This window comes from Chaetura pelagica, unplaced genomic scaffold (genome assembly GCF_000747805.2).
Source record: "Chaetura pelagica isolate M959 unplaced genomic scaffold, ChaPel_1.0 scaffold104, whole genome shotgun sequence".
Lineage (NCBI taxonomy): Eukaryota > Metazoa > Chordata > Aves > Apodiformes > Apodidae > Chaetura > Chaetura pelagica.
The window spans coordinates 11,312,047-11,326,012 of record NW_009953786.1 but is presented as its reverse complement, the minus strand read 5'-3'; the positions used below and the strand labels follow the sequence as shown (position 1 = coordinate 11,326,012).

General features: G+C 44.0%; 1 protein-coding gene across 1 annotated transcript; it reads left to right on the top strand.

The window, feature by feature from the left end:
• Positions 1-7,969: 7,969 nt before the first annotated feature.
• On the top strand, positions 7,970-10,541 carry LOC104391672 (the record flags this gene model as incomplete). The annotated part of the gene is made up of 2 exons (XM_010000999.1): positions 7,970-9,062; positions 9,967-10,541. Coding segments are annotated over 2 exons (1,377 nt in total), but the record flags the coding sequence as incomplete, so codon positions are not given.
• Positions 10,542-13,966: the final 3,425 nt, after the last annotated feature.

Sequence of the window (13,966 nt, the reverse complement as noted above, 5' to 3'; positions counted from 1 at the left end):
GCTGCTGAGGAGTTCTTCCTGTTTAACAGTTACTGTCATGCCTGACATATAACCAAGCCATTAAAAAATCTGTTCTGGTTTTCTAATGCTATTTTGTAGGTTGTTATACCAGATATCCTTAGTGTTCTGGTGTTTGTATTTGAAGCTAGGCTGCTTTTGGGTAGCAGCTGTTTTATTCTCAATTATGTTAATTTTCCATAGTGATGCAAGGAAGAAAACTCTCCAGCCCCTGGAGCTGTGAAGCAGGTAGTCTTTATTGCAGCGCTGGGGATCATTCCTCCTTGCACACGCACACCAATGGACAAAAGACTTCCTATATTTCCTTTTTCCTTTACCAAATTTCCTTTACCAGTTGTCCCCAGCTGCACACGAGAAGTGTTTCTGGGATTATTTTGCAAGCATATCTCACGCTGCTGTGAGACTTGCTTCACAGTGATACATACAGGTTCCGAGCTATTATTTGTTTATTAAAAGATTTATGCAAGACCTCAGGTCCCCCGAGAGGCTTTCTGTGTTCTGCCAATATTAAGGCCCATGGTAAGGCAAAAGGATTATCAGTCATCCATCTACCGTTCTAGCCCACCCATCCTCTGAGATTTTTCCTTCCAAATCCTCTTGTCAGTCTTAGGTCCTCCTTTCAATATTTAGGTTTTGTATCAGTTTGGATGTTACTGTCTGTGACCAAAGCCACAATCTCAACATGCCCCACTTTAGCTATTAATCATGCCTCCTGGTGAGCCATCATGTTTCCAATCTCTTGATCCATGTTTTCCTTCTGGTGGGCCTTTTCCTTCTGGTGCATGATTGCCATTCTTTTGGGCAATCATATGGCATCCCGAAGTTCTAAAATTTCCTCAGCATGTTTTATTCGTTTCCCTTGGACAGTCAATAGTCCATGCTCCTTCCATACAGTCCCATGGGCATGAACTACACCAAATGCATACTTAGAATCAGCCCCACTATTAATTTTCTTCCCTTTTGCCAATTCTAAAGCTTGAGTGAGGGTGATGATCTCTGCTTTCTGAGTTGAAGTACCTGGAGCGTAAGGCACTGGACTCTATTACTCAGTTGATGGTAGTCACTGCATATCTGGCCTTAGCTGTCCCTTGCCAAGTGAAGCTGCTCCCATCGATTTACCAGGAGTCCTCTACGTCATCCAGGAGTTTTTCCTTCAGGTCAGGCTGACTCGAATACACTGCCTCAATAACCTCAAGGCAATCATGGGTCACAGGTTCTCTAAGGGGCTAAGAAAAGAGGCTGGGTTGACAATGTTAGTCACTACAATTCCAACATTGTCCTGCTCCACCAAGATTGCCTAGTACTTAAGAAACTGTTGTGGTGACAACCAATGCCCCCCCTTCTGTTTGAGCACTGCAGAGACTGTGTGGCAGACTAGCAGTTATTTTCTGTCCCATAGTGAATTTACAAGCCTCTTGAATGTTAAAGGACCGCTCGCAGGCAGCTAGGCCATCCTTTACTTACTTCACCCAATTGCCACAGCTTTTGTGCTAGTGCTCCCAGGGCTACTGCATGTTTCTCTTGGGAAAATAGCCAGAAGGCCTTTGAGACATCTGGCAGCCCTAGAGCAGGGGCTTTCATTAATCCCTGTTTGAATCACTGGAAGGCCTTCACATTTTGCACGTCCATGTTATCGTGGACTGATTCCCTTCAGTTCAATCAGTTGATCTTCCCCAGCTACCAATTACATTTTCCCTTTATTAAATTTAGTATTTGCTTCCAGTTGTTCTAACAGGTCTTGCCCCAATAAGGGCTTTGGAGATCCTGGCATATATAAAGATGTATGTATCCCTGTTTGTTTTCCTAGCTGATATTTGAGGGGTTTCAAGGAAAATGCCTTTTCATGTTGGCCAGTAGCACCCACTACCATTACAAAACCTTGTTCCTATGGTACCAACTCTTGGTTCAGTACTGGAAAAGAAGCCCCTGTATCTAACCAAAAATTCTACTTCTTGTTCCTTTTTCCCTAGCTTTACTATAACCAATGGATTCACTAGGGTAGATTCCTCAGGTCCCCATCAATCCTCCTCGGTGGTGGCAGTTAAAATCTGCCTTGGTTGTAGCTTGGGGCAATCTTTTCCAGTGTCCCTTTCCCTGACAAAAGGCACATTGATTTCTCTCTAACCCCTATGAATTCCTACCAGAGCCTCTAGGTGGACCCCTATGCTTATTGTTTTGTCCCTTTTCTTACTCTCTAACGGCTACGATGGCTACATCTATTGCTTTTGCAAATTTCCTTCTTCCCTATTTCTGAACACCCTCCGTGCCTCTTCTAACAGCTTTTCAATGTTCCTATCTTCAGGTGGTTTTAGTGTTTGGAGTTCACGCCTAACATCAGGTGCTGATTGTCCCAAAAATAAAGATGCTTATTGTTGGCTTCTGATATCTGAGGATGGGTCAAGAGGGGTGTATTTTCTCATAGGTTCTCCCAGCTTGTCCAAAAATTCTGAGGGAATTTCTCTGGGACCTTGTTTTACAGCATATAATGCTGACCAATTTATGGACTTGGGAATTTAATTTTCCATACCCCTCTGTACCTGTTCCCGGTACCGCACTAATAATTTGTACTGCATGTTTGAGTTCGGGTTCCAGTGAGGTTCAGTTAGCAGGAAATGTTCTTCTTCTATGCCAGAGAGAGCTCCACTAGTGATTTGGGTTTGAGCCAAATTTTGGGCTGGTTTTAATATCAGTTGTTTTTCTGTTTCTGTCATCTCAGTTAACAGTAGATCAGTATCAGCCCAATCAGGATTTTGTTGTTTTACTATTAATTCGGATCTTTTTACTACTTTAATCAGGTCATCCTGGTACCTTCTGGCTATATTTTTCTATGCCCCTAAATCGCTGATAATAGAAGGAACTCTGATGTGAACCAGTTCTCCTGGCCCTACAGCTTCTTTTAAGGGAGCTTGTAAAGGAATATTTTTACTTTGAGTCCTAGAGGCAACAGGGGATGGAGGTGAGGAGATAGTGCCCTCAAATTCCCCTGCTTCCTTAACCCATTCTGGAGGAGATTGTGGTGGGCTTAAAGGGCTTGAAGCTCTCAGATGAGGTGGAATGTTATACTGGGGTGGAACAGTATAATCTTGCAAATTTTCACCAAGATCATCCTCCTGAGGTTTAGGGTCTTTGATTTTTAAGCATCTCTGGCCTGTGCTGCAGGCAGAACAACACCTCTGCAGCCCTCTAGATCCGTTTTGTTCTTGCTCCAGAGCTAATACTAATGGGTCTTGGGGAGGTGTGTTTACCCCACAATCCTTCTGCCACTCTGGGTGATTTCTGAGGCTGAAGAACATGTCTGCATACGAAACCTCATCCCATTTCCCTTCTCTCCTTAAAAACAACATTAGCTGCAGCAAAGTATTATAGTTCACAGTGCTGTTTACCGGCCATTTTTCCCCATCATCTAGTTTATACAGTGGCCACCATTGGTTACAACATTTAATTAGAGTTTTCTGATTTATGCTCCCTCCTGGAAATCATTTCAATGTGCTAACATGCATCCTAGCAGACTCTTTTTCAAAATTCCTCCACTCTGTGATCCTCCCATTCTTCAGTTGATTTTCCTGCTCTTCTGTAAGTGCCTTTGGGTGAGTAACACAAAACCAAATAGGTGCTAAAATATTCTGCAGCTCACTCTGCTGACCACAGGCTTCACAACCCAGCGACAGGGAGTTCTGCAGCTGGGAAACTCGGTCTGCACTTGGAACACGCCGACTGAGCCGCTCAACGGCAGTGTTTACTCCAAGGACAGGGGTAGGCTGGTGAAACACCACCAAGCAGAAGAGTGCACACACTGTTTTCCTCCATCCCCTTTCCCATACAACTCAAAGTATTCCTAGTGTCACTTAATATCTCACTCACTTCCTTCGTCTCCAGTTGCACCCCTTGTGGGATAATGGAGCTGCAGGTTGGAATTCCAGACTCTCTTCGTGCGGCGGTGTGTCTCTTTCTCTCAGACTTTTCACCCCACTAGCTTTGTCGCTCACCATGTCCCTCCTGGGACAGTGGAACTGTAGCTTGAGCACTCACTTCATGCTTAATTTCACATCTCAATCACTTCACACTCACTTCAGCACAAACCAAACACCATAAACATAAATTCTTATTACTAACAGTTAATAAAACAAGGAGGACAGGTACAGTAGGTTAAAACAATTCACAAAAACCTTATCAAAATACCAGGTTCAGGTGCAGTCAATTTGCCAGTACAAAATAACATCAAGTGAAGGAACTGGGGCAGCCCCTTGCTGCCCAACTTACAAAATACAAAACGAGGGAGCAAGCAGGCCCTGCAGTTTCATCAGACAAGAGAGTGAGCTGTCCCTTGCCAGCTAGTTTAAACAAAATTACCAAAGGGTACCTTAATCTCTGGAATCCTGTACCTGCCCCGGTGTGGGATGTCTCCTACAGCTTACAGGATATTAAAATAGCCAGCTCCAAAGTTATAGAACACAAAAGAAAATAATACCTTGTTATTGAGATGGTCCTTGTCTGTCCCTGCAGGAATCTGGGTGGGTCAAGGAGTCCCTCTGAGAAATCTCAGGGGTGCCCTAGGGAGTCCTGTCCTCAGCAGGTCCTGCAGCTGGACAGAGGGGGTCCCGTCTGGGTCACCAAATGGACGCAAGAAAGAAGCTCTCTAGCCCCTGGAGCTGTAAAGCAGGTGTTCTTTATTGCAGTGCTGGGTGCAGGAGGGATCGCTCCTCCTCACACACACACCAGTAGACAAAAGACTTCCTATATTTATACAACAAAAACATACATAGGCATCACACTTCTAAAAAAAAAAATAGGCAGGATTATACAGCTTAGTTCCCAGAGTTCATGATAATATTTAAATAATTTCCCTGGAATCATGACCATCAGGCTACACCCACTCCCACACTCGCACTGTCTCTGGGTGGTGGTGGGCAGGGGTCTCTTGGAGGAAGGCTCCCAGTCTTCCTGACTGTGCACTTTCCACCTTGGGTCGTGTCATTCCTCATTCTGGCAGGGTGGCTGATACTGCAGCCACAGACCCAGCTGAACCCTGCTTCTTGGGCTCTCAGGTGAGACACATCCTCTTCCAACACATTGCCTCTAACAAACATGAACAGGCTTGACTCCACAACATCATGTAGGTTTAGCAAGTGTAACCCTTAATCAAAAATGCATACAAGCTACTACCTTAGCCCTTAAGTCTGTAATTCAATAAGGTAGCTGACATGCTGATTCACACTGATATTTGGAAGGCAGCGTCTTCTAGTGTGTTGAAAAACATGCCTAGGAAAATAAATAGTTACCAAATTTTCCATGGCAACTTCAGGGCAGTTTTAATCCCTTGAGTAAAAACAAGGTCTTGCCCCATGCATGCCCTGAATTAACCCAGGCATTTGTCTGTCCTGCTTTCCAAAGATAAAGCAGAAGCTTTCAGAGCTGGAAAAGGAGAACATCCTGGACCAGGCTCTTCCAGTTAGAATAGAACTAGTTCCTTGAACACTGTAAACCTGCCGTAGCCAACAGGACTCTGGAGAGAGCTGTTCTTTCAGTTCTCCAGCTTGTTTATACCCTTGCTCAGACTTCTCCCTTGCATCAAGATAGCTTTTTGTTCAGCGACACAATATGTCAGACCAATGGAACTGATCCATACAACTGATGTCTAGGTCACGGTGGAGTTATATTTCCTTTGGATCTATCTCACAGTCTGATCACCTTGAGTGAGTACTGGGGAGGCAGGCAAGAACTAGGAGCCACTACTGGGGAGGAAGCTGAGACAGCTACTTCGTGTAGCCCTGCCAGCTTATGGCATTGGGTTTATGAAACAGGTGCTTCTGGGTATTTTTAACAGTTTGGGAAGGAAGTCTCTGTAAAGTTTAGGCTTCCCAGGCCATCCTGCATTTTTCAGAGCTGGAGCAAGCCTATATTTTAATTAGGAGTATATATTTCACACATTTGGATTAATAATGCTTTTGGAATGAGTTCAGAGATTACACTAGGGCAGCATCATGGCTCCACGTGACACTGCAGCTGTCTGCCCTGCTCTGACTGATTCACAGTGAGGTTTTCACATCACTAATCAATACTGTAAATTATTGCAGATTACAGAGCCTCATACCCCTAATTAATTACTGGGTGGTTGGTGTTGCTTCAGGTGTGATGGTCACTTGCATCTTGCATGCAAAAAATGACGTAGAACTAAAGCAACTAAGCATATAGAAAGCTAGTAATATTAAGAAGATTAGCGTGTTGCATCTAAGTAGGTGTAAGAATGATGTTTAGACTTTTTCTCATGTTTCTCTGCCAGTAATGCTCCCTTGCATCAGAGAAGACCAACAATATACTGGTCATTGCCAGCAAGTTGAAGAGGGTCATCCTTGCTCTCTACTCGGCACTAGTGAGTCAGTATCTGGAGTATTGTCTCTGGTTCTGGGCTCCAGAGTACAAGACAGATAGGGAATTACTGAAGTGAGTCCAGTGCAGGGCTACAAAGATGATTAACAGCTTGAAGCATCTGATGTATGAGGAGAAGCTGGGGGAGCCAGGGCTGTTCAGCCTGGAGGAGACCCAGTGGGAGGAAACGAAGACAAGGCTGAGTCTTCTCAGTAGTGCCCAGTGACAGGACATGATGAGGCAATGGACCCAAATTAAAACACAGGGGACAAGGACAAAAAGACTTCTTTTTTCTTTTTTTTTTTTTTTTTTCCTGTGAGCATGGTCTGACACTGGAATGGGTTGTGCAGAGGGGTTGTGGAGTCTCCATTCTTGGAAATCACAAAACGTACCCCACTGGACACAGTCCTGGACTTCCAGCTGAAAGGGTGATTACTCTGCCGTGTGCAAACTGAACAACCTGTTCTGTGTGTATTTGAAGCTTTGTTGTACAAAGTTATTTGAGCAGTCTTGGCTATTACAAAGTATAGGAAACATTTTCCAAAGGGTGTTTATCTTAAAATTGATGTATTGGTTCTCAGTTCATTGGTTGTCTGGTTAAGTAGTGTGTTTTTCAGTCAGTGGTTCATGGCAGGTGTCTGAAAGCATTTAACTGCTTAAGATATCAGACAGGATCTGCCTCAATCAGTAGTTGAAATTACATGATGCAGATGAAGGAGTTGAGCAATAATAGGTGCTTGAGTTTCTCTAAAATGTAAGTACTTCAGCAGTTTTCATTTTTCTGAAATACTGACCATTTTAAATATAGATATGTGTAGTAATAGATACATATGTGTGTATATATACACATTTGTAAATATATATATATGCATAAGTAAGTGTGGGCCAGTCACAGTGCATCACCACTTGTTACCAAAAGGGAATTCAGAGAGAGCTACCTCCAAGTTTCGCCAGATTGAGCAGTGTTGCTTATTTGTCTCCAGACATACATGTATGCACATAAATGCCTTTACTTTCAAACACTGTGAGCATGTTCAGGTGAGATAGCTAGGGATAAGCAAAATTACTTAGCCTCACTGGTATCAGATCAATAGAAAATTCCATTGTGCAGGATAGTTTTTAATAATCAGTATTGCAGTGGAGACCCTATAAAGGCTCTTCTGTTCATACGTGCATTTATTTTGTGAGGTGGTCAGTTAGGTCTATAGAATACCTTCAGTGGATGTAAGCAGTCTAAATCGTGGGGGGGGGAAAGTTTATATGACATGGCTTTGAAAAAATGAGTATGATGAAAATACGTAACCATAGAACTCCTTCATCTTGTGAGCTTCCCTTATGCCAGACTTTACTGCTTTATATTTTCTGAACTATTCAGAATTTATCTTCATTTTCTAAAAGCTGAACAGCTCAGTGTAGACAGGATATGTTCCCATCACCTTTTTTTGGAGGTGTCTTCCTTTCTTCAATCAAAGAATATTAAAAGTAATCCACTTTCAGAAAGGAAAAAATCAAGGAGAGTTAATTTATTTTTAAAATATTTCTGTCATAGGTTCCTAATTTTCCATAACGCTTTCTTCTTTTGCAGGACTCTGAGGAGGAAGACAGTGAGTTGGAGGCCATAAGTAAGAAGCTGATAAGTCCACAAAGTTTTCAAAGTTTCCGGCCTTATGTACCAGAGGAGTTTGCTGACTTCAGTGTTTACAATGCTAGCCTGGAGAGCAGGGAATGGTTTTCTTCTAAATCAGACTTCATGAGTTCACGTGTTCTTGAGAAAGAGGTATCCCGCAGCCCCACCACTAGCAGCATTACTAGTGGCTACTTTTCCCACAGTGCCTCTAATGCTACTCTGTCTGACATGCTTGTTCCTTGTAGTGAAAGCACAGACCAGCTAGCCAGTCACACAAAGGAGCTGGACTCTAATGATCCCTCTGGGTCATCTCTTGCACATGATTTAAGATCCTCTTCAAACAGGGAATGTCGAGAGTCAGAGAAGGACTTAGTGAAAGAAAAATTACCTGTGTTACCACTGAAAGAAAACAGTGCCTTAACGGAACAAGCACCAGTGTCCCTCGATGCCACTGATAGAGACTCTCAGCAGTTCCCCAGAGCTGGATTGTTTTCAGCTTTAAGTTCCACAGATGGCAAAAATACCTGTCGTACAATTGAATTTTCAGCGCCGGAAGCAACGGTCGAGCACACGACGGACATCCTGGAAGATCACTCCTTTACAGAGTTCATGGGCGTCGAGGATGGGAAGGACTTTGACCACTCGACAGCTCCCCAGTCATGTTGCCTTGTGTCCTCTAACGGAGTGAGTGCCTCGGAGCTGCCCCCTGGCACTGACAAGGAGCCCAGCACCTGCCTGGGCTCTGCAGCAGCAGGTGACGGGCTTGCAGATGCTGTGGGAAGCCCACTGTGTTCTGTACTGGTAAAAGAGACTTCAGACCTTGAGACTTACCCTGACACTTCTGTAGATGATTTGATTGGGAAGGACCACTTGGATGGTTCTGATTGTGAAGAAGGTGCTTCTGCAGATCAAGCCCATGCCTTGCCTAGCTGGGTGGCAGTGGGTGAACAAGTCTGTGTTGGAAGTAATAAGATGGGAACAGTGAGATACGTTGGAACGGTGGATTTTTCAGCTGGAATCTGGGTTGGAGTTGAACTACATGTTCAGCTGGGTAAGACTAAATATGCTCTGGGTTATCTGTGCAGTTAGCATGATTATTTTTAAATTACAATCATATGTTGTTAAGTCTTGGGAAATACCTCTAATTTCATATAGGCTTGGAATCTGGTACACCTAGTTCTAGGCTTCCTGTGTATATAGGAATACTTTGCTAAAGGTTAATTTCTAACTGTCTTAAAACCCTCATCTTCTCTCTTTGTGCAGGGTAATGCTCTTGCATGTTGTGGTCGTTCCCATTGGTACCCATCTGGTTTTGTAGATCAGAAAAACTAGCAAAGTCTAACATTGGCAGAATTTTTTAAAATCAACATGTGCATTTGTGGGCAGTACTGACAATGGACATGACTTGTCAAATAGGCTTCCTGTCTGTGGCTTTCAAAGGTGTATTCCTCCCATCCTCCACTGAGGAAAGCTTGATTATAGAGCACCGTTTTCTTTACCTTTGAGTCAGTGGGGTCATAAAACATCAATGCTCTGCAAGTGCCAAGAGATTCCTACAGAATTGTTTCTGATCTTTTAAAAGAATATTATGTTCTGAGTAGTTTAATAGATACTAACACTGATACTGAAACTCGGCCTAACAGCCACCTTGTTAAGTTTTGTGAGCTTTGAGGGCTTTGAGGATAGTTTGTTTTGTAAAATGAACAAATGCTTGACTTTTTTAAACTGTTAGTTAACAAAGTAATATTTTAGGAAAACATCTTTTTGGTCAGCAATTCAAGCCCACCTTTCCAGGTTTTGTCCTCCCTGGTGCGTGGTACATGTCTGGCTTCATCACTCATCATTTAAAATCCTGATTATTTAACAGATAGAGATATTCCACACTTCAGCACTTCAGTTGTATATCCTAATGAAAGTGCTGACCATTAATTCCATGCCATTTATTCTCATTAAAGGGAAGCATGATGGAACTGTAAAAGGCAGAGAGTACTTCCACTGCAAACCACGACACGGCGTCTTTGTTCGTCCCGGGCGCCTCAGCAAGGCACCAGCTCCCACCAGGAAGTGGAGCAGCACTTCACGCTCTCAGGCATCTTCCACCTTAGAGAAACGGAAAGGTTCTGTCCTTCAAGGCTCATCCTCTGCTCCTAAAACAGGAGAAGTCCTTTGCCATTCAGGAGATGCGGCGGCTTCTGCTTTTTCTAGGAAACAGGAGAACAGGAAATCTTGGATTAACTAAACTGCAGTATTTTTTGCACTTACTACACACATCACTGTGTGGAAAATTTTATGGATATTTGAAGCTATTGTACATTTTAATCTGTCCATACGGAATGTGTATTCTCTAGAGTCCTTGACTTAATTCTCTAATTTTTTATAAATAATATATATATATTATATATATATATGAATGTGTATCTATAGTTTGTCTGCCAGTGGGCAGATACGGCTGCACACTAAAATACAGTTAAAGCTGACCTGTAGATAAGTGAGGTACTGGACTATTTGTTACACAACAACTTGGGAGATATATTTTAAACAGACAAAAAAATATTTTATTGTGGAAAAAACAGGATGTAAATCCTGCAGGGGGGGTGGGGGGGAAGCTACGGTTTGCTGTTCTTAATTACCAAAGAACTTGTTTTAGACTGACACATATGCTGTTTATATCTTTATATTGTAAATGTTTTAACTGATAACTTGGTGCCACGATTCTTTTAGTCACTGGGCACCATGCAGCCTTATGTTGTTCTGTGTTTAAGCACACTGAGATATCCAACTGCTTCGTATTTTTTTTGTCTTCCTAGAGGCCTGCCACTGTGCTGACTTGGCATGGGGTTGAAATCCCTAACAATGCCTGAAGCTCTACGTCTGGCATTTCATATGTTAACAGAAGCCAGCCAGGCAGTTTGACTGCAGAACCAGTATTACCACTAGAGGACAACATTTTGGGGTTTTTGTGGGGTTTTGGGGTTTTTTGGGGTGTTGGGCGGAAATGGGGAAACGAAGAAGCAGTAAATGGATCATGACTGCAAACTTTGCACTTGTTACTTGCTGGTTATTATCAAGATGAAATAGAACCTGCTAAAGTAATTTTAATCTGTAAAGTTTATTTTAATAATGGGAATGATGGAGGGATTTATGTCTGGTGCTCATGAATTCCTAAGAAGGTTGTTCCACATGTAGATACTGTAGATGCCTGTACAAGTGTTCAGGATGTTTGTAAAGTAACACGGTAAAAAATGAGTGAAGTGAATGGCCTGAATGGTTCTTCTTTGTTTCTCAGCGAGTGATTGAGATACCTGGGACCTTACTGACAAGCTGCTGTTCTTTCATTGATTGTTGTGTACAGTAAGCGGACTCTCGGATTTTACTATTTACTGTAAAGAACTGTAATTTATATACTGCCATACTGTATTTAATTGGTACAGACCTGTTGTGTGTTAGAATACAGACTGTTTACTTGGGATTTAAAAAGTTTCCCTTCTATTTGGTACAATCAGGGTTCATCATCAAACAGTAAGCTGTATCTCATTGAGCGTGCTCACGTGCAAAGCACTTTGTGGAAAGGCTAAGGGAAAATATGATTGGAGTGGAAGTCTGGATGGCATTAACCTGTTGGCACACAGACCTGTATGTGCAGTGTTAAGAGGAGAAAAGCAGTCCCTGTGGATACACATTCCTCACCTGCTGCTTTCCTCTTCCTTCAAAGGAAGGGGTAGTGGAGCTGGGGAACTCCTGCCAGAGTTATGTGGGTCAAGGGGAGACAGGACAAGTTCCTGGAAGACAGATCAGACAGACTCGTGGCTAAATATGTAAGTGCCTCAGCTGGGCACAACACAGTTGGCAGCCGGGAGGGTGATGTGTTGGAGGGTGGTGAAAGCAGGGGGTGCAAAGTTCAGTGTACTTGCCCTTGATGTGGCTTTTGGCTCCTTTTGAGATGGGATTCTTACCTGTTGATTGATTTTGGTGAAATGAGTATCTCTGCAGAACACTTCATGTTCCCAGTGTCCACCTGAAGTTGCTTTCACTGCATTAATGAGGCTGCTGCTGGAGGGAGTTACCGTCATAAGAAATGGGGAAGTATTGTATCAGACACAAATGATCCTAGAGCACTGCCAAGTACCTACATGCAACACCACAGTCTTCAAGTTAACTTTAGAGATCCCTTTAATCTTTTTATGATGCTTTTTAGAAAGTTCACACTCGTGTGTGTGCACACAGATGAATCATAGAATGCCAGGTTGGAAGGGACCTTGAAGGATCATCTGGTCCAACACATTTGTCCAAGGCCACTACAAAATTTTTTTGAAGCTAATGTGGCCACTTCCTTACAGCAGAGATGCAGTATTCAGAGTGTTGAGAATACAGAATGCATGATTACTTGAAAAATACCAGGATAATTTTGCTTGTTGGGCTATACAATCTATACATGCCAGAGAAATTTAGACAAGCCAATCAAGCCTTGTGCTGTAGACATTTCACAAAACCTGTGCTGTCATCACTTGTGTTACTGTTGGAAGGCAGACCTGGCATGCCACCATCCCCTGCCCGGGGTTGATTTAAACTTAGGAGGAGCATAACTAATGAGTGCAATGAGGAGATCTGGGAATGCACGCATTTTGGTTGACGCGCTTCTCACATTCGGAGACACGGAAGCAGGTTTTCTATTGGTAATGTTACACTAGTAGTTTGCTGTCTTGAACTTTGTAATCAGTGGAATAATGTGGTAATAGTCCAACTGCAAATTGCCTTTTTTTTTTTTTTTTTGTTACCTTGACCAGTACCTAAAATACGCTGCCTAATAAGCAGGATGTACCATTAAATTTTTTATCCCCAAAATTACAAAAACAATCCAACCCTGATCCTACTGCTGAATAAGGGAGGGCAGAGCCCATCCCTCATTTGTCTGGGCTGCCGGAACAAACCTGGTGTCTCTGTGGTTTCCCCAGCCCAGACAGAATTACCTGATACTGACCAGGGGGTTAGTTCCAGCACTGAACAAGACCACGGTCGCTTGTTTTCTGCAGTTGTTACTTGCTGTTCTCTCGAGCCTCCAGGCCCTTACTCTCCAGCAAGCAGCAGCGCAGTGTTGGTGGGTACTGCTGCCTGCCTCAGGTGTCTCCCTCCACAAAAGGCTTCCTTCCTCTTTGCAGCTGGAGGCAGCGTGACCTGGTGTCCCGAAAAGCAGGGTCCGTCACCAGGTGAGCGAGAAGCCGATCCACACACGGAGCCGAGATACTCGCTTTGGTTTCCAGTTCCGTGCAGAAAAGGCAGCAGGGTGTCGCGGAACAAAGCGAGCTCAGCTTCCCAAAACATACGTGCTCCTTGTAGACACAGAAACGCGTAAAGTCACTTCATCTCTAATTACATTCCATCACTCTACACGTGATTAACTAGTTCTTCGCTCCCCTTGAAAGGGTCAGTGGAAGGGCCGGGGGCTTTTTGTTAGCGGGGGTCCCTCTGGCCTGTGGGTGGGTGCTCTGCTGTGCCGAGGGGACATGAATCTGCTGATCTATGTTAATGTGGTGACCGCCAGAGTTCCCTACCTGGTGCTCAGGGCTGTACAGCCGGGTTGCCGGGAGCGCTCCCTGCCATCCCTGCCATCCGGCTTTGCGGGCTGGTCGCTGTGTTTTGGGATGTGTGTTTTCTCTGCTTCCTGCCGTCTCGGAGCTAGGTAAGCTCTGCTTTTATGCTGCGGGTTTCTCCTCTTTTTTCTTACGTGCTTGGTTTGCGGGGGGTTTGTTTTGTTGCTTTGTTTTCCCCCGAAACCGGACTTAGTGCAGTCGGGACCGACATCCCTGGCATGACGGGAGATGTGCCAGGTCTCACCTCGGGGGGTTCTGCGCTTCCCTCCTGCCGTTCCCTGCCCTGGACCCCCGAGCCAGCCCAAGACAGGGACTCGGAGCCGCTGTGGAAGGGCGGAGAGGCCGGAGAGCGGCGGAACAGCCCCCG